General features: G+C 35.5%; 4 protein-coding genes across 4 annotated transcripts; all 4 read right to left on the reverse strand.

The window, feature by feature from the left end:
• Positions 1-262: 262 nt before the first annotated feature.
• On the reverse strand, positions 263-3,366 carry LOC116108641 (probable glycosyltransferase At5g25310). The gene is made up of 4 exons (XM_031394886.1): positions 3,026-3,366; positions 2,449-2,621; positions 1,195-1,546; positions 263-934 (listed from the first exon to the last, which is right to left on the reverse strand). Exons 1-4 carry the CDS (start codon positions 3,344-3,346, stop codon positions 269-271), a joined length of 1,512 nt encoding a protein of 503 aa, XP_031250746.1. The 5' UTR covers positions 3,347-3,366; the 3' UTR covers positions 263-268.
• A 2,086-nt stretch (positions 3,367-5,452) lies between these two features.
• On the reverse strand, positions 5,453-8,844 carry LOC116108642 (probable LRR receptor-like serine/threonine-protein kinase At3g47570). The gene is made up of 5 exons (XM_031394888.1): positions 7,974-8,844; positions 7,428-7,806; positions 6,521-6,740; positions 5,922-6,245; positions 5,453-5,599 (listed from the first exon to the last, which is right to left on the reverse strand). The coding sequence occupies exons 1-5, from the start codon at positions 8,842-8,844 to the stop codon at positions 5,453-5,455; spliced, it is 1,941 nt and encodes a 646-aa protein (XP_031250748.1).
• Positions 8,845-9,027: 183 nt separating this feature from the next.
• On the reverse strand, positions 9,028-10,465 carry LOC116108643 (putative receptor-like protein kinase At3g47110). Its single transcript, XM_031394889.1, has 2 exons — positions 10,362-10,465; positions 9,028-10,285 (listed from the first exon to the last, which is right to left on the reverse strand). The coding sequence occupies exons 1-2, from the start codon at positions 10,463-10,465 to the stop codon at positions 9,028-9,030; spliced, it is 1,362 nt and encodes a 453-aa protein (XP_031250749.1).
• A 1,426-nt stretch (positions 10,466-11,891) lies between these two features.
• On the reverse strand, positions 11,892-15,273 carry LOC116108690 (LRR receptor-like serine/threonine-protein kinase EFR). The gene is made up of 3 exons (XM_031394929.1): positions 14,500-15,273; positions 12,537-12,737; positions 11,892-12,369 (listed from the first exon to the last, which is right to left on the reverse strand). The coding sequence occupies exons 1-3, from the start codon at positions 15,215-15,217 to the stop codon at positions 11,987-11,989; spliced, it is 1,302 nt and encodes a 433-aa protein (XP_031250789.1). The 5' UTR covers positions 15,218-15,273; the 3' UTR covers positions 11,892-11,986.
• Positions 15,274-18,659: the final 3,386 nt, after the last annotated feature.

An 18,659-nucleotide genomic window follows, 5' to 3' on the forward strand; every position in this document is an offset into this window, starting at 1 on the left:
TTTAATTACAAAGTGATCATTAAAGTATTAGTCTTTTCTATAACTATAAATACTAAAAGAAAAGAATTCATTATCAAATTCCAATAATAAATAAATGGGTATATATATATAGAGTAATAGTTTAATTGCCTTATCAGAAATTAGACCTAACCTAGTATGAGTCTGACAACTTGAAAGCATCAAGTAATGTGAAGAAAAAAGTATATCATAAATTTTGACTAATTTCAAAAGTACAAAAAAAAAAATCTAATTAAGTGGAAGTTAATCGTCAGCTAAGTCTCATATTTAGCCTTCTAAGCCATATGGAATGTAAGATCATATGAAACGCATCAAATCTCTGAGCAGGTTTGTTTAACATAAAATGTTTCCTAACAGCTCTTAAATTCTCCTTCAGTTTCATGTACTTCTCCTCAGAAATTGACGTCAACACCTCCTTCAGTCTTGGAATATCTGATACTTTTACCTGTACCGAGAAAGACTCCCATCTCAAAACATCACTTAATGGCAGCACAAATTTTTTTGACAAAATCACTGGTATACATTCTGCATATATAGACTCCACAACTCTAGGGCTGGCCACTTCATACCCACTTGGACACAGGCAATACTTTGATTGGAGCATAAAGGAATAGTAATCCACTCCTTCGGGGAGGTACTCATAAACCTTCATATCATTGTCACGGCCTTTCCAGTTATCCAAAAGGATGGGGCGGATTGGGCCGTGGACTCCGCCGGCAAAGAATGCCAGATGAGGTCTTGGTTCAGTTAAGGGTGGTGGGTTTTGAAGCTTGGTTGGTAGGTAGCCACCGAAGAGGTGGATTTCGGGGATGCTTACATCTTTTTGAGGGTTAAAACCTTCGGAGGAGTTGGCATTGCAGAGGCCTCGGATGGATCTGCTGTAGAGTTGAGGGTTGGCTTCAGATACCAGAGGACCCTGCAATGTATGTGAATTAAGCTAAGGTAAAATAATGCAAGTCTCTGATCAAGATCATCATTCTTCGACAAAAGGTAAATACTAATGCTAATAATCATGAATACTGGTCTGCCATTCTACTATACAAGGCCATTCATGTTAGCTTGGAAGCTAATTTACTTTAGACATTTATGTAACCAGCAATCTACAAACTTAGAAAAAGAGCTGTTCTAGCCCTAAAAGGAAAGTTTTGATAGAGGGGATGGATGATAGAAACTCACCCAATCATGACAGGCAAGCATGAAGTGATCAGCCCCACTAGTTCTATTCCAAAAGGGATGTCTAGTAGACACAACTTTCACATAATCTGCTACATACTGCTTAAGTGGAACAAGATCATACGTAAGAGGGCGGTATAGGTACTCCACCATTGAAGTCACACTGAAAGGCAAAAAGTAAATGTGAGCACGCTCAGGATCACTTGTCCTGAACCTCGTAGTACCATGCTCCAGCTCGTTTATGAACCTTCCTTCTATTGAGTACATTTCCTTGCATGGCCCATCGTGGGCCATGGGGGGTTCTCCTTCTTTATACACATAAACCTTGAATTTCCTCTCCATCTCCGCATAGCTTCTACAAATTTTAAAAGAAAACGTGTACAAAATAGATGTTACAAAGTGTCGATGTATACTAAGTGACATAATTATTGGCAAAGAGCAAAGGATTTAGCACTCATTTTGCTAATTAAATGCATTTTCATAAAGCTACCGAGGGTCCTCTTTGGGGCACATCTACTCTCTGATTGCATCAGAATTAATTAAAGTCTAAAACTTCTTGCTTTAAGATCATGATAAACGACAAACCCGTTAAAAGTATAGGTTATGGTGAACCAATCAGTCAAATGGCTGACCATTTGATTGGCAGCGAGGAACACCTGTTTGATGTTACAAGTTTCTTGTTTATATTCTCGACAATTCATAATTTTAAACGTGACATTTAATGTGTTAACATACTTTTGAAATTTAAATACTGTAAATTAAAATTTTAATGTTATCTATATGTTACACGTACAGTACAGATAAAGAAATGACACGACTTTCTAAGGACACTTTTGTGGCACGGCAATATGCACCATTAATAAAGACATTGAGAGTAAAGAACGGCCGCTTTTATGCAGTAGCTATGATTCAAACATGGGACTATGGAAGTAATTAATTGACTGTCAAAGTTAATGATAAAGAATATAAAATGAGTGAATGCGCACTATATATCACGCATCATGCTTCTTCAGATCCAAGAAATATTTCATTGCACACCCCAAAAAGGTATACGAGATCTATATAGTTGGCATATACGTGTAACTAATAGCAATAGTGCTGGTAACTTAAATAAAGCAGGTATATACGTGTAACTAATTGCAATATTGGTGGTAACTTAGAAATAAAGCATGTACTCATGTTTTTATTATTGGTTAATTAACTAAACTTTTTTTTTTAGATTAAATAATATTAAATCTAATTAAAGTCTAAACTTACTGATAAAATGCTCCGGGGTTACGATAGATGGCCCTTTGAGGAACAATATCTTCGTTTTTGATAATTGACGGAAACTTTTGCGTCAGCGCTGCTTTACGAATCGAAGCTCGTGATCTTGCAAGCCCTTGATTCAGCTCCTTTCTTTTATCTATCTCGCTCGGTGATGATTTTTTCTGTAATAATAATAATAGTAATAATAATAATTAATATATATGAAAACACGTTGATCATCCTGATTATTCGACAATTTTCAAATTTAAACGAACTGGTTTCTCTGTTGTTTAATTTAGTGAACACTAAACATGAAATATATAGAAAAGCTCAAATAAACTTTGAAAGAGAATATAATTCATTCATCGTACTGATTCATCGGGAGTTTCATTGAGATTCAACTAGCAGTTTTATCTGTGTTAAAACTATTTACATTAACAGTGAAATAAAATAACGCAAACAAATCAACTTATAAGAAAATTAAATTGATCGTCCGGATGCAGTAAAACGGGAGTTTCATTGAGATTCAACAAATCAGTTTTATCCGGATCATATTTCATTGATTCGGTGATGGTTAGAAACTTACTTTAACAGTAGTTGAGTTTGTGAAATGATTCACGGTTACGCTGTCGCTAGATGCAGTTGAGTTTGTGAAATGATTCACGGTTACGCCGTCGCTAGCTGCAGTTGAGTTTGTGAAACGATTCACGATTACACCGTCGCTAGATTCAGTCAAAAGAGCTGCTCGGTTTTGAAGATCAGATAATGAACCGACTCTACGAAATTGACGCATATCGAAAGATGAGTGGCTCACGAAGGAGCTAAGATAGTCAGCTGAAAGCATCAAAACAATGACGATCAACGCCAGCGTACAGATTGAGGGGACGAACGCCGTGAAGGAACCCATTCTACATACAAAATTAGATTGGCCTTTGGTGTTTGGTTGGTGAGAAATTGTTTTTTCCGAGAGGGAAAATTATTTTGAGAGAGAGCTTCTAAGTTCTAAGGGCGGGGAGTAGCAGAAAGAAAATTTAAGCAGAAAATGTGTGAGGGAAGCGTAAATTGACGGGTTTGACCTTGTGATAATTTTTGTGGTCTGCCGATATTTTTGTTACCCTCTCCAATTGGAAAAACCACTCCCACTTAATTTAATCAACCCAAATAGCTAGCTTCAATATCCATTGACCAACACAATTTCGAAAATAATTTTTAAAACCTAAAATAACCTTAATGGAAGTCTTAAGGCCCATTTGGTATAGCTTGAATTTATAGAAGAAAAGCTTATTAGAGTAGAACTTATTTTGTTTTGTTAAGAAAATGTAAAAAAAAATTTAATATAAATTTACCAAAAAGGGTAATAAGGGATATTTTCGAAATTTCAACGTTGTAAACAAGTTCTTTCTAAGCTCAAAAAGAGTTACGAAAAAACTCGAAATTTAAGCTTCTCCTATAAACGGTAAAATAGTTTAATTCTAAATTCTATCAACACTTATGAAATACATTATACGACCAAACAACTTAAACAAATTTAAAAAATATTTATTGCTTTAAATAAACTCTTTGGTCAGTAAATAAGTCCAACCAAACAGAGTCTTAACATAAAATAGCATGAGAATAAGTCTCAAGTGTACCTAAAACTGTAGTGTATGCAAATGACCATATCAGTGTTGACTGTAAAAGGGCTGTGTGGATCTTTAATTAGGACCATACATTAGTCCTCACATCCTAAGGAGTGTCAACCAAGCTATGAGACTAAAATGTAAACGTTCATTATAAGCTAAACGGTCACATTCAATTACAATTCTTCTTATTATTTCAATTATATTTTGGCTCCGATTGTTACGCCATTGGAAATACTATAAAGTTAAACAGTAAAATATCTCAAAATATTATTTTATATTTTTCAATTTCGTTTAAACTCCCTTAAATTTGTTAATTTAATAAACACCCCCAAATATTTTTTTTTAGAAATTGTAAAAACATCCCAGCAACTCATATATACCAGATTCCGACCATCACTGCTGGAATCTAGTATAATGGTGCAATGTCGGCTGAATCTCACCGATAGTGCCCCGATCTAGCCTTTTCCTATCAGATCTACGACCAAAGATCTGACTGTCAACGGCCAAGATATGGTTGTCGTTGACCATCAACGATGGCCATATCTTTGGTCATCATTGATGACCAACTACAGCTAGATCTAACCGTCAATGGCCGGATCTAACCGTAGATTTGGCCAAAAAAGGTCATATCAATGCACGACCGATAAGATCCAGCCGGCCATGCATCGATGCGGCGACTTCGGCCACCCTCCGACGGTGGTGGCTGGTTGTTCGTATTTAATAGGTGAGTTGAGGGTGTTTTTGTTGACTTTTAATATTTTATTATAGGGGTGTTTAGTAAATAAATAAATATAGGGGGTATTTATGTTAATTTTCAAATCCTACATCGTAATGCCCACTCAATTTAACTTTTTTCAAAATATTATTCTAAAAACTATCAGAATAATGAACCAAACCGATCCGTTATTATTAACATATAAAATTACCAAAATCTCCATCAACTTTTTTTATAACAAATCAATAGTATTGAGTATTAAACTCACCACATGATAATTACTTGTAAGTTCAAGAGCATGTCAACTAAACCAAATTTGAGCTTAAAACAAGGACTTGACTCATTGTATATTTAGAACTTTAGTAAAAACTTTCTTGCCGTGTTATATGGTGAGGAAAATTTATTGGTGTCTTTGGTCTACAATTTAAAATCTAATTTTGAGTTTTTTGCCGTGAATGATACTTGGGTCCAACTCGAGAGCCAAACTTGGATTTTACGGGGAGGAGCAAAACAGAATAAAATTAGTATATTTTTTTTATAATTTTGAAATTCTTAATTTCTTGAAGAAAGAAATCTCATAAAATGTAATAAGACTTGACTCATTGTATATTTAGAACTTTAGTAAAAACTTCCTTGCCGTGTTATATGGTGAGGAAAATTTTATTGGTGTCTTGGTCTACAATTTCGAATCCAATTTTGAGTTTCTTGCAGTGAANGTAATGCTTCTACTCACAGGATTCCACAACTTGTATCCCTTGATGCCATCCTTGAACCCCACAAACTTGCACTTCTCAGATTTACTGTCAAGCTTGCTTCTCTTCTCCTTTGGCACATGCACATACGCATCACAACCAAAAACTCTAATAAAAGACAGATTAGGTTTCTTACCATACAAAGCTTCATATGGCGTCATGTCTTTAACAGAAGAAGTGGGACCCCCGAGTGCGTCTCCGTTACCCATTAATGCTGAAGTAGTCGACAACTCCAACACTGAAGCTGCCTGAACCAATCAGATTTGCAGGGAAGAATCTATCAGTTGCTCTATAAAGACTTTGGTATGACACCTTTAAGAGTGCATTTATAGAAATGCTTGGATCAGGAACCTTTCTTCTTTTCTTCGCCCAACAAAGAAACAAAGATGGTACCAAACCAAGTCCTAGAAACTCGGAAAGAATTGCAATAATTAATTTCAGTACAAGGGTCAATCTCCTCCTTTCAGATTTGTTAAGCCTACACGTTGGCATCTGAAATTCAGCTATGCCACCACAGAGCTTCTTGTTTCCCATAAGCAAAGTAGCAGTTGCATTCTTTAGAGTGGTAGAGAAGTTGTTGATGCGTTCAGGTAATACCCCTCCAAAATTGTTGTCATTTATAGCAGATTCCTCTAATCTAGTTGCATTGGACAAAGAGCAGAGAAAGTTCAAGTCATTGCGTCCCCCACTTCCGAGACGGTTTGACGTGACAACAACCTAATAAAGTTTATATAGCTTTCCCAAAGAAGGAACTTCCCAGTGAGTGTGTTTTGTGGGGCTTGAAATTGTTCCAAGTTTGAGGAATTGGACAGAGAAGGTGGAATAGAACCAGTTATATCGTAACATGAAGCAATGCTGAATTCATGGAGATTTGGGAGACTGATGCCTAAATCCTAGCGAAGACTCCCATGGAATTGTTTGTGTCAGTGTCCCGCATCAAAAGATGCGATGGAAGAGATATTGAAGATGAAGAAGGTATAGTGCTAGACAACCAGAAACATCACAGCAAGATTCTTCAACTGGCCTAATGTATCAGGAATACCGCCTCCCAAGTTGTTAAAAGACAACGATAATGTATTAATGGATGATAAGTTGCCAAAAGAAGAAGGTATACTTCCTGTCAGTTGATTATCATTTGCAGCAAAAAAATCAAGCTTTGACAAGGATCCAGGTTCGGTTGGAATATTTCCCACCAACTGGTTGTAGAAAAGACTGATAAGAATAAGGTTTGAGCAACTAGATATATTGGCAGGAATTTCCCCACCAAATGAGTTATAGGACCGACATAATATCTCCAATTGCTGCTTCAATTATGAGAAATTGCCTTCTCTAAGTTGCAATGACTTGTATAAACTACCTCCTTTGAAATGTTTTGATCTACTATTATGAATCTAATAAAGGTTAATAAAACTGACTAAAGTAGAATTTATTTTTATTTTATTTTATTTTTTATCCTTTTAAGATGGTACAAGAAAATCAAAACAGTTCGAAATCAGTATATTTTCATAATTTTGAAATTCTCAATTTCTTGAAGAATATTTTTTTTTTTCATAAAATATAAATGATTTTTTATCGTTCAATGGGTCTAATGCAAATCTGACTTAAGACAAAGACTTGACTTTATTAATATTTGTTGTCGTGTCCGTGGAGAAATTTGGTTTATTGGTCGTTAATTCATTCAAAGATTGCATTCAAAGACTACAGTCCTTGATATAAATTTGAACTGTTACCTTTTAAAGGGCAAACAATGACTGCGTAGATTTATTTATTATATGAGTAAAAGATAAAATTACATCCATTTACAACGTATTGCAGGTTGAATATTGTCTCACAAACTTTATTCTGAAGTTATATGGGACATTTAATTATAAAACAAAAGAAAATTACTCATACAATTACAGTAGTCTCTCACCCTGTCTTGGAGTTTGAAGAAGTTTGTTCTTGATAAAATGCAACTGGGCTGTAACATCATCCATGTTCGTCCTTTCACTCAGTGACTTTGAAGAACAAGTAACTCCAATTCCAAATATCGAAATCAAGCACTCCCGAACACTGTGACTTCTCAGGCTTGTCTGTCCTTCTTCTGTTTCTTGAAGAAGAATTGGATCCACTATTTCAATGACTCGTTCAGGGATAGCTACCTTCACAAACTTATGAAGATTCAGATCGCCATTGAACAGCTCATCAGTTGGCCTCTTCCCGGTAAACGTCTCCAATAAGAATATGCCATAACTATACACATCACCATGAGTTGAAACCTCGCTTCCCATACCGTACTCTGCAATTGGAAATATCATATATTTGTACCAAGAACCTCCTTATAAATAATATAGCTTGTATAACCACATTTTCTAAGGAATTTTTTAGGAGGTAAAAATGAGAAAAGAAATACAAGAGTCATATGAATGAATTTTGAGGAATGATAAAATAGTTTAAAGTATTTACCTGGAGCAGCATAACCAACAGTGCTTCTTACACCAACGGAGCTTGTTTGGTTACTTGAAAGGCTATCAGTGCCCTGTGGAAGGAATCTTGCCAATCCAAAGTCACCTACATGTCCTGTCAACTCATTGTCAAGAAGAACATTGCTTGGCTTGAGATCGCAGTGAGCCATTGGTGTTTGGCCATGGTTATGAAGATAATCCATTATACAAGCAACATTAATGGCAATATCAAGTCTCTGTAGAAAATTTAGATTCCTGGGCACCACTTGCAACACATCTGTAGTTAGATTGGGATGCAACCAGTCCTTTAAGCCCCCATTAACCATAAACTCATAGACCAAAGCCTTGAAATCATTTCCTTGGAAATCGATACTTGCACAAACAGTTATTATTTTGACAAGATTTCGATGTTTGATACTTCTCAAGGCTTCACATTTAGCCAAGAAACTCCTGGAAGCTCCTCGATGTTGAAGGTTAAGAACTTTCACTGCCACTACCATTTCGTTATGGTCTAGGATCCCCTTATACACATAACCAAAACTCCCGGAACCGATCAAATTTTCAAAAGAGAACACAGCAGTTGCTTTCAGTAGATTCTCATAGGTTACTTGCGGTAGTGAAGCCAACAATGGTGATGTAGAAGAGGAATTCCTTTTCGTTCTTCTCCACCAATGAATAATTATCAAACATAACATCATAGTTAGCAACATAATTCCAACAACTATAGTAATTATCACTGTTTTTGAAATAGACCGAGTTTGCTTTGATCCTTTGGTGGGATAGTTGGATAAATGTAACTCAGTTATGCCACCATAAAGTTTATCGTTTCCCGAAAGTGAAATAGCATTTGCGTTGCTGAAGACTCCTCCCATTGGTACTTCACCCTCGAAGTCATTGTTAGATAAATTTAAGTTCATCAAAAAGGGAAAATTCTCTAAATATTTGGGTATTTGGCCAAACAAGTTGTTGGATGAAAAATCAAGATATTCAATACCTCTCAAAGAACTCAAGGATGATGGAATATTCCCTTGAAAGAAATTACCATTTATGGATAGTCATTGCAACCTAACGCAAGTGCCTAAACTATCAGGAATTTCACCAGACAATTTATTCTCAGATATACATAGACCTTCTAGATTTTTAAAGTTACCAACATTGGAGGGTAGGGAACCAAACAATTGGTTTCGAGATAGATCAAGATCAATTGACAAGGACGAGAGACCAGTTACTTTAGGGGGTATGCTACCACTTAGACTGTTATCAGAGAGATTTAATACTTCTAAATTAGTGCATCTCCCAAGACTTGATGGAATGGTCCCCTGTAAGTTGTTTCTATCTAGTCTAAGTCTGGTTAACAGTGTTAGATTGCCTAGAGAAGACGGTATATCCCCAGACAACCTGTTCTCATTGACTTGCAAAATGTGTAGCTTTTGAAGATTCCCAATATTGCTGGAAATATGGCCTGTAAATCGGTTCAACCTTAGATCTAAAGCCCACAAGTTAACAAGATTGCCTACTCCTGTTGGGATTTTTCCAAACATTGTATTGTTTGCAACTGATAGTATTCTAAGTTGGGTCGACAAATTTCCATTAACTTTTGGCAACATACCTCCAAATCTGTTATGACCAATAACCAGTATCTCTAAGCTCGTAGCATTTTGCAAAGAACTGAGAAACTTCAAGTCATCTTCTTCCCCATATCCTAATTCATTCAGAGAAATTACAACCTCCGGTAGTTTATGTAGGTTCTCCAACGTGGGCACCTTTCCGCTAAATCTATTTTGTGAAATTCTAAGTGTCAATAGATTTGAGGCATTGGCTATTGAAGGAGAAATGGGTCCGGTAAATTGGTTGGCACGAACACTTAGCACTTTAAGGTTAGGAAGAGTGAAGCCTAGGTCTATGGGTAGACCCCCTTTAAGTTGGTTATGCTGAAAAGCGATTTCCTCAAGCGAAGATATGTTGTAGATTGAGGGTGGAATCGTACCTGATAGCTTATTTGATGCAAATGCAATCACTTGAATCCTCTTCAACCGACCAAGTGTTGCTGGAATTCTTCCTTCAAATTGATTTCTAGTTGCTATAAGTATCTCAAGAGATGACAAATTGCCAATGGAAGGTGGCACTTCTCCTGACAGATTGCTGCAGGTTACATAGAGTTCATGGAGCTTAGATAAAGATCCAAGCTCCCCTGGAATTGTCCCTTCAAGCTTATTGTAGGAAATGTCAAGAACTTCAAGGTTGACACAACTTGATAAGTTTCTAGGAATTTCCCCTCCAAATAAATTATTTTCAAGGCGTAAAAACTGTAACCTGAACAAATAACCAATCTCGCAAGGGATTTCATTGCGAAAGCTATTATTTTGGAGATTTAGAACTCTAAGAAAACTCAGATTTCCAATAGATGGTAATAGAGACCCCTCCAATTTTGAATGAGGAAGATATAACGTTGTGACCCTTTGGTGACGCCGGCTGCATGTAACACCCTCCCATTGGCAAAAGTGAATGGGAATGTTGAAAATAGAGAATTAGGTGATATGATTATAAATGGCTAACAGGTTGAATGTTTCTACTAAGCAGGTAATTTATTCCTGGATTCTGTAGACTGGCCTAGTCATTCTTGGACTTGGAATCACATCATTTTTACAGGGTGATATCAAATCATATATGGATTGCAGAAGTGATCTGTCTCCATAATTCAACGTTCGTCCCTTGCATGCACAGTGGGATCATAGCATTTTCCGTGCACCCATATTTCTTAATGGAAATCGTTTAGTTCATACTATTCTGTGGTTAAATTAATACCAGCAGATCAGAAATTGTGCAAAACTGATTTTTTAAGGGACTTAGAATAGCAATTTTTATAATGTTATAACTATTCATTTGAAGATGTTAGTTCTTTTTCTCTCTTTTCTCAGCTTTTGTATGAAGAGGATCATGAATAACTTTCTCCTTGAATTCAAGCAATGCAAGTCAATCAGTTGCATTGCGTTTGAGCACAGAATTGGCAGAAGCAAAGAAACCATAAGCTTGCAGGCTTGAAAAGCATAAAAGCAAGAGACAAAAACTAACTGAGTAGAAACCTATTGGACTCATCATTCAATTGTGAAATTAAGAAACTCAACTGGACAAGATTTCTTCACAGGCCCAGAACTTAGTGGCAGTTAGGAAATGCTACAAGTCATGTCATGTGCATAGAGAATTAAGGATGTGGGCTGCTACTAGGCAGACTTCTAGTTACTTTCATTTTTCATTGTAAAAGGCTTGGGGATCTTTAATTAAGACCCCACTCCGGTCTGGTCATCAGTCATTCGATTATGTGTGTTGGAAACTCGGAATTCGTCCACCCGTTCACACTTACCTACCGAACATAAATGTTCATTTAAAAGGGCTTTGCATTTGTGCCAATTCAGGATTTTGTGAAACTCTTAAAGATGGATTGTGCGGTTTATTTGACTATGAATACGGAAACCTATGGAAATTTTAGACCCAATTGCTGTTTCAATTATGAGAAATCGTAGCCAGTGGTAAAGCAATTTTGAGTGGCATGTTAACTAAACCAAATCTGAGCATAAAACGAGGACTTGACTTACTTTGTATTCATAACTTTAATAAATGAGAAATGTGGTTTATTGGTGCAGGTTCATTCAAAGTTTGCGTCCAAAATGGCCTCACTTGACCCATAAATTTATATTTCCACAACAAAATTCCAATTCAAAGTCTTATCATATGCCGTATGTGATACTTAATTTGAATCCAACAATAAAGCAGTACTGAAGCTGCTTATTTTAGACAAACTTTAATGTTGTAGCTAAGATCGAGAAATGTTCAAGAAAATGAATATTATATTGAAAAGATTATTTTTATTATAAATAATTATTTATTTCAAAACTTGGTAAAAAATAAAATTACATCCATTTATAACATATTGAGAGTTGAACATTATTTAACAAACCTTATTCTGAAGTTGCATAGGACATTTAATTGTAAAACGCAAGAAAATTACTCATACAATTACAGTAGCTTCTGACCCCGTCTTGGAGTTTGTAGAACTTTGTTCTTGATAGAATGCAGTTGAGATGTAACATCATCCATGTTCGTCCTTTCACTTGGCGACCTTGAAGAGCAAGTGACTCCAATTCCAAATATCGAAATCAAGCTCTCCTGAACACTGTGACTTCTTAGGCTTGTCTGTCCTCCTTCATTTTCTTGAAGAAGAATTGGATCCACTATTTCAATGACTCGTTCAGGGATAGCTGCCTTGACAAAATCATGAAGATTCAGATCACCATTAAACATCTCATCGGTTGGCCTCTTCCCTGTAAACATCTCCAATAAGAGTATTCCATAACTGTACACATCACCATGAGTTGAAACCTCACTTCCCATACCGTACTCTGCAATTGGAAATATCATATATTTGTACAAAGAACTTCTCTATAAATAATATAGTTTTTATAACAACATTTTCTAAGGAATTTTTTATGAGGTAAAAATGAGAAAAGAAATACATGAGTCATATGAATTTCAAGGAATGATAAAATATATAGTTCAAAGTATTTACCTGGAGCAGCATAACCAACAGTTCCTCTTACACCAATGGAGCTTGTTTGATTACTTGAAAGACTATGGGTGCCCTCTGGAAGGAATCTTGCCAATCCAAAGTCACCTACATGTGCTGTCAACTCATCATCAAGAAGAACATTGCTTGGCTTGAGATCACAGTGAACCATTGGTGTTTGGCCATGATTGTGAAGATAATCCACTGCACAAGCAACATTGATAACAATATCAAGTCTCTGTAGAAAATTTAGATTCCTAGGCGCCGCTTGCAACACATTTGTAGTTCGATTGGGATGCAACCACTCCTCCAAGCTCCCATTAACCATAAACTCGTAGATCAAAGCCTTGAAATCATTTCCTTGGAAATCAATACTTGCACAAGCAGTTATTATTTTGACAAGATTTCGATGTCTGATACGTCTCAAGGCTTCACATTCAGCCAGGAAACTCCTAGAAGCTCCTCGATGTTGAAGGTTAAGAACTTTCACTGCCACTAACATTTCGTTATGGTCTAGGATGCCCTTATACACATAACCAAAACTCCCCGAACCAATCAAATTTTCTGAAGAGAACCCAGCAGTTGCTTTCAGCAAATTATCATAGGACACTTGTTGAAGTGAAGCCAACAATGGTGATGCAATAGAAGAATTCCTTTTTGTTTGTCTCCACCAACGAATAATTATCAAACATAGCATCATAGTCAACAACCACATTCCAACAACTATAGGAATTATCACTTTTTTTGAAACAGGTCGAGTTGGCGTTGATCTTTTGATGGAACAATTGGATAAATGTAACTCAGTTATGCCACCACAAAGTTTTTCATTTCCCGAAAGTGAAATTGTACTTGTGTTGTTGAAGACTCCTGCAATTGGTACTTCACCCTCGAAGTCGTTGTTAGATAAATTTAAGTACATCAAAAAGGGAAAGGTCAAACAAGTTGTTGGATGAAAGATCAAGATAGTCAATGCCTTTCAAAGAACTCAAGGAGGGTGGAATATTCCCTTGAAAGAAATTACCATCCATGACTAGTTGTCGCAAGGAAACGCAACTGCCTAAACTCTTAGGAATCTCACCAGACAATTTATTCTTAGATATATCTAGACCAGCCAAATTTATTAACTTACCGACATTTGAGGGCAGGGAACCAGTCAATTGGTTTCGAGATAGATTAAGATGAATTGACAAGGATGAGAGACCAGTTACTTCAGGGGGTATGGTACCACTTAGATTGTTATCAGAGAGATCTAAATCTTCTAAATTAGTGCATCTCCCAAGACTTGATGGAATGGTCCCCTGTAAGTTGTTTCTTGCTAATGTAAGCGAGTTTAACAATGTTAGATTGCCTAGAGAAGATGGTATATCCCCAAAGAATCTGTTCCCCTGGACCTGCAAAACATGTAGCTTCAGAAGATTCCCAACATTGCTGGGAATATGGCCCGTGAATCGATTCCTCCATAGATCTAAAATTTCCAAGTTAACAAGATTGCCTACTCCTGTCGGGATTTTTCCGAACATTTGATTGTTTGAAACTATTAGTAATCTGAGTTTGGTCGACAAATTTCCTATAACGTCTGGCAACATACCTCCAAATTTGTTATAACTAATTTCCAGTACCTCTAAGCTCGTCGCATTTTGCAAAGAATTGAGAAACTTCAAGTCATCTTCTTCCCCATATCCTAATTCATTTGCAGCAATGAGAACAATCTGTAGTTTATGTAGGTTCTCCAATGTGGGCACCTTTCCACTAAATCTATTTTGTAAAATCGAAAGTCTCATTAGATTTGAGGCATTGGATATTGAAGGAGGAATGAATCCGGTAAATTGGTTCATGCCAACACTTAGCACTTCAAGGTTAGGAAGAGTGGAGCCTAGGTCTATGGGTAAACTCCCCTGAAGTTGGTTCAACTGAAAACCAATTCTCACAAGCGAAGATATATTGTAGATTGAGGGAGGAATAGTACCTGATAGCTTATTTTCTCCAAATGCAATTATTTGAATCCTCTTCAATCGACCAAGTGTTGCTGGAATTCTTCCTTCAAATTGATTTTTACTTGCTGAAAGTACCACAAGAGATGACAAATTTCCCAAGGAAGGTGGCACTTCTCCTGACAGATTGTTGAGGAGTAAATAAAGTCCACGAAGCTTTGCCAAAGAGCCAAGCTCCCCTGGAACTTTCCCTACCATCTTATTATTGCCAACAGTAAACCATTCGAGGTTGGCACAGCCTGATAAGTTGCTAGGAATTTCCCCTCCAAATGAATTATTTTCCAGGCCTAAAAATTGTAACCTGAACAAATGGCCAATCTCGTGAAGGATTTCATTGTGGAAGCTGTTGTTATTGAGTTGCAAAACTCTAAGAAAACTCAGATTTCCAATAGATGGTAATAGAGATCCCTCCAACTTTGAATCAGGAAGAACTAATCTGTTAACCCTTTGGTGACGCCGACTACATGTAACACCCTCCCATTGGCAAAAGTGATTGGAATCATTCCATGAGCTCAAAACCTGAAGAGGATCATGAGTAACTTTAGCCTTGAATTCAAGCAATGCAAGTCTATCGGTTTCATTGCCTTTGAACACAGAACTGGCAAAAGCAACTGAACCATAAGATAGCAGGCTTGACCAAAATAAAAGCAGGAGATGAAAGCTAACTGAGCAAAAAACTATTCGACTCATCATTGAACTATGAAATTAAGAAAACCCAACTTGACAAGATAGGTTCACAGGGTAGGAACTTATAGGCACTCATGAAAGGCGACAAGTCATGTAGTGTGCATAGAATATTGAAGCAGTCTTATGCAAATGGCAAGACTGCTACCCACCGTATTAGTGCTGATTGTAAAAGGGCTTTAATTTGTGGATTTTTAGTCCACGCGTTAGTCCTCACATTCTAAGGAGTGTTTGAACTAAATTTTGTTCTCGTTATAGTTTTCGTGAACTCTTAAAGATTTGGAAACTTATGGAACTTTGAGGACCACTTGCTTCAGCCTTTTCTAAGTTGCAATGACTTGTATTAACGTGTTAGTCCAAGTCATCTCCTTTGAAAATATTGTCATAAGCCACACTAACAATCACCGTCAACCAAGCTATTACACTAGAATATAAACGTTTATTATAAGCTAAATGAAATGGTCATATTCGATCACAATTCTCCATTTATGTATGTGTGTATAAAGTGATAAAATTGATAACAAGTGTACAAATAAGACATTTGGGTTCCTTGCATGCAAGAACAATACAGAAGAATAAATCTCATGAGTTTTTATTTGGAATATTTTTGCTTGTCTTCTTGTATTAAACCGTAATTACAACAAATTGTAATGTAATAAACATATTTGCAATAACAAAGATAAAATTTTCAATGGAAAATACAAATTAGTTTTTTCTTAAATAATAATACTATGATGAGTAAATTTGAAAAATCAACTTAATAAATACTTCATTAATATAAATAAGTGAGAACAATTTACATTCATAACTGTTATATATGAATATAAAAACTTAAATTATAAACCACAATAACTCGAGTTGGTAGAACTCTTACGACTATTCAAACTTCAGAGGCATGTCAATTAAACCAAATTTGAGCTTAAAACGAGGACTTGACTCATTGTATATTTAGAACTTTAGTAAAAACTTCCTTGCTGTGTTATATGGTGAGGAAAATTGGTGTCTTAGTCTACAATTATGAATCTAATTTTGAGTTTTCTGCCATGAATGATTCTTGGGTCCAACACAAGAGCCAAACTTGGATGTTACAAGGAAGAGCAAAGGTTAATAAAATTGTATAAAGTAGAATTATTTTATTTTATTATCCTTTTAAGATGCTACATGAAAATAAAAACAGAATAAAATCGGTATATAATTTTGAAATTCTTAATTTCTTGAAGAAAAAAAAAAGCTCATAAATTAGAATACGATTTTTAATTGTTCAATGGCTCTAGTCAATGCAAATTTGACTTAAGACTTGACTCGTTGTACATGACTTTATTAATATTTCGTGTCGTGTTTGTGGAGATATATAGTTTATTGGTCTAAGTTCATTCAAAGTTGGCAACCAATTAAATGAACCCAATTGACTCATTGAAATGAGTTTTCTCATTAAAGAGATTCATTTTTATAGAGTGTAAACAATTATTTTTTGATAATCATAAATTTTCGAATCATGTTAGATATGGTATAGGATTAGAAATGGTATTATTTAAGTAGCATGAGCATACATTCTCCTTGAATCATGGAAAATACAGTCCATTTTTTTTTTTTTTTTTTTAAATGATACTCCACACATAGTTATCGGTATTTGTCAGATATAATCCTATTTAATGGAACACTAAGATAAAAATTACATACATTATTAAAAATTTAAAAAGCAGATAATTAAATCTAAGGAAAATATTTTGTCATACTTCTAATATGAAATGTAGATTTTATAATTAATATTACAAGAAGTTATGATAATATTATACCCCCAAAATCTTGTATTGTATAAATTTAAATTAAATCTTCGGACATTCACGGTATTTCTCTAGAAGTTTTAATTTATTATTTCTTGTTTGGAAGCAAAAACTGGTAAAAAGACTGTTGTATAGAAATACTACACTCCTATTACACGATTGCAATTAATTGATTCCTAAATAAGATTTAAACACTGATTCTCTCTCTTTAATTTATTTCATTTGTATTATCATAAGCACAGGGGCTTAATAAAATTTAATGCTCCATGTTATGCAAACTTACTTGGGCAGTTGAAATTGAGATTCTTGTGGGGGATAAACACATTTTATGCCCATTTCTATCATCATTTTGCTAGATCTAAATTTCCACTAAGATTAATTTTTATTTTATTTTATAGAACCACTGAAGAACTCATGAAGTTAAAATGTATTAGCTAAATTTGTTGGAGTTGTCGACTACTTCAGCATTAATGGGTAATGGAGACGCACTCGGGGGTCCCGCTAACCGGTGAGCGGGCGGGGGTCGCGGGGGCAGCGCCCCCGAGCCCGTAAGTGGTTTTGGGCTTTTCCATTTATAACCGCTGTAGGATTTCTTTTAAGTTACTAATTCCTTTTTGGGTTGGACTTAGGAATAGGAATCTTTGTAAAACTAAGTTTAATCTCTTAAACCTAGTATATAAACATACTTTTCTCTTGTTATGTGTGTGAGAGTAATTCATTCATTGTAAACGAGAGAGGTGAGGCATATTGCAATAATATTGACTCAGCTGGACGTAACCCACATTGGGTGAACTAAGGTAAATCGCACGTATTATTTTCTTTATTTACTGTTTGATTTGTTTTACTATTATATTTTATTCCTGATGTTGTCTCTATTTCGTTCAAAATCAACTATCTAAATGCGGAGTGGACTAGTCAGAGATCAGTCATGGCTAGAATTTGCATCCTTGTGTTTCATGGATAGCTTCCGAAACTGGTCTCTGTTGCAAGAGCGTCGATGACTAGAGCATGGGGGTGGTTGCTGTTGCTCATGTTGCTGCTGCCGGTACAAGGCTCGTAGCCTTTCAATCTCGATTTGGGTTCCTTGCAAGTAAGAACAATGCGGAAAAATAAATTTCAGTGTTTTTATTTGGAATATTGTTGCTTGTCTTCTCGTATTAAACATATCTACAATAACAAAGATCAAATTTTCAATGGAAAATACAAATTAGATTTTGTTAAATATTAATAATACTAGAATGAGTAAATTTGAAAAATCAACTCAATAAATACTCCATTAATATAAATAATTGAGAACAATTTGTATTCATAATTATTATACATGAAGTTAAAAACTTAAATTATAAACCACAATAACTCGATTTTTGTGCACCGGTAAAACTCTTATGACTATTCAAAAGCATCTAAACTAAACCAAATTTGAGCTTAGAACAAGGACTTGACTCATTATATATTTAGAACTTTAGTAAAAACTTCCTTGCCGTGCTATATGTTGAGGAAAATTTTATTGGTGCCTTGGTCTACAATTTCGAATCTAATTTTGAGTTTTTTTGCCGTGAATGATACTTGGGTCCAACTCATAAAATGTAATAAGATTTTTGATTGTTCAATGGCTCTAATCAATGCAAATTTGACTAAGGACAAAGACTTGGCCTCATTTAGTTTAT

Source organism: Pistacia vera, unplaced genomic scaffold (assembly GCF_008641045.1).
Source record: "Pistacia vera cultivar Batoury unplaced genomic scaffold, PisVer_v2 Contig567, whole genome shotgun sequence".
Classification (NCBI taxonomy): Eukaryota; Viridiplantae; Streptophyta; class Magnoliopsida; order Sapindales; family Anacardiaceae; genus Pistacia; species Pistacia vera.

Coding starts and splice junctions, on each gene's coding strand:
- LOC116108641 (XM_031394886.1), bottom strand. CDS start 3,346: ATGGGTTCCTTCACGGCGTTCGTCCCCTCAATCTGTACGCTGGCGTTG. Junction 2,622..3,025: donor CAAACTCAACTACTGTTAAA/GTAAGTTTCTAA, acceptor TTATTATTACAG/AAAAAATCATCACCGAGCGA. Junction 935..1,194: donor TGCTTGCCTGTCATGATTGG/GTGAGTTTCTAT, acceptor CATACATTGCAG/GGTCCTCTGGTATCTGAAGC.
- LOC116108643 (XM_031394889.1), bottom strand. CDS start 10,465: ATGGGAGGGTGTTACATGCAGCCGGCGTCACCAAAGGGTCACAACGTT. Junction 10,286..10,361: donor ACCATCTATTGGAAATCTGA/GTTTTCTTAGAG, acceptor TTATTTGTTCAG/GTTACAGTTTTTACGCCTTG.
- LOC116108690 (XM_031394929.1), bottom strand. CDS start 15,217: ATGATGAGTCGAATAGTTTTTTGCTCAGTTAGCTTTCATCTCCTGCTT. Junction 12,738..14,499: donor TGGAGAAAATAAGCTATCAG/GTACTATTCCTC, acceptor TTGCTTGTGCAG/TGGATTATCTTCACAATCAT. Junction 12,370..12,536: donor TGTTGGTTATGCTGCTCCAG/GTAAATACTTTG, acceptor TTCCAATTGCAG/AGTACGGTATGGGAAGTGAG.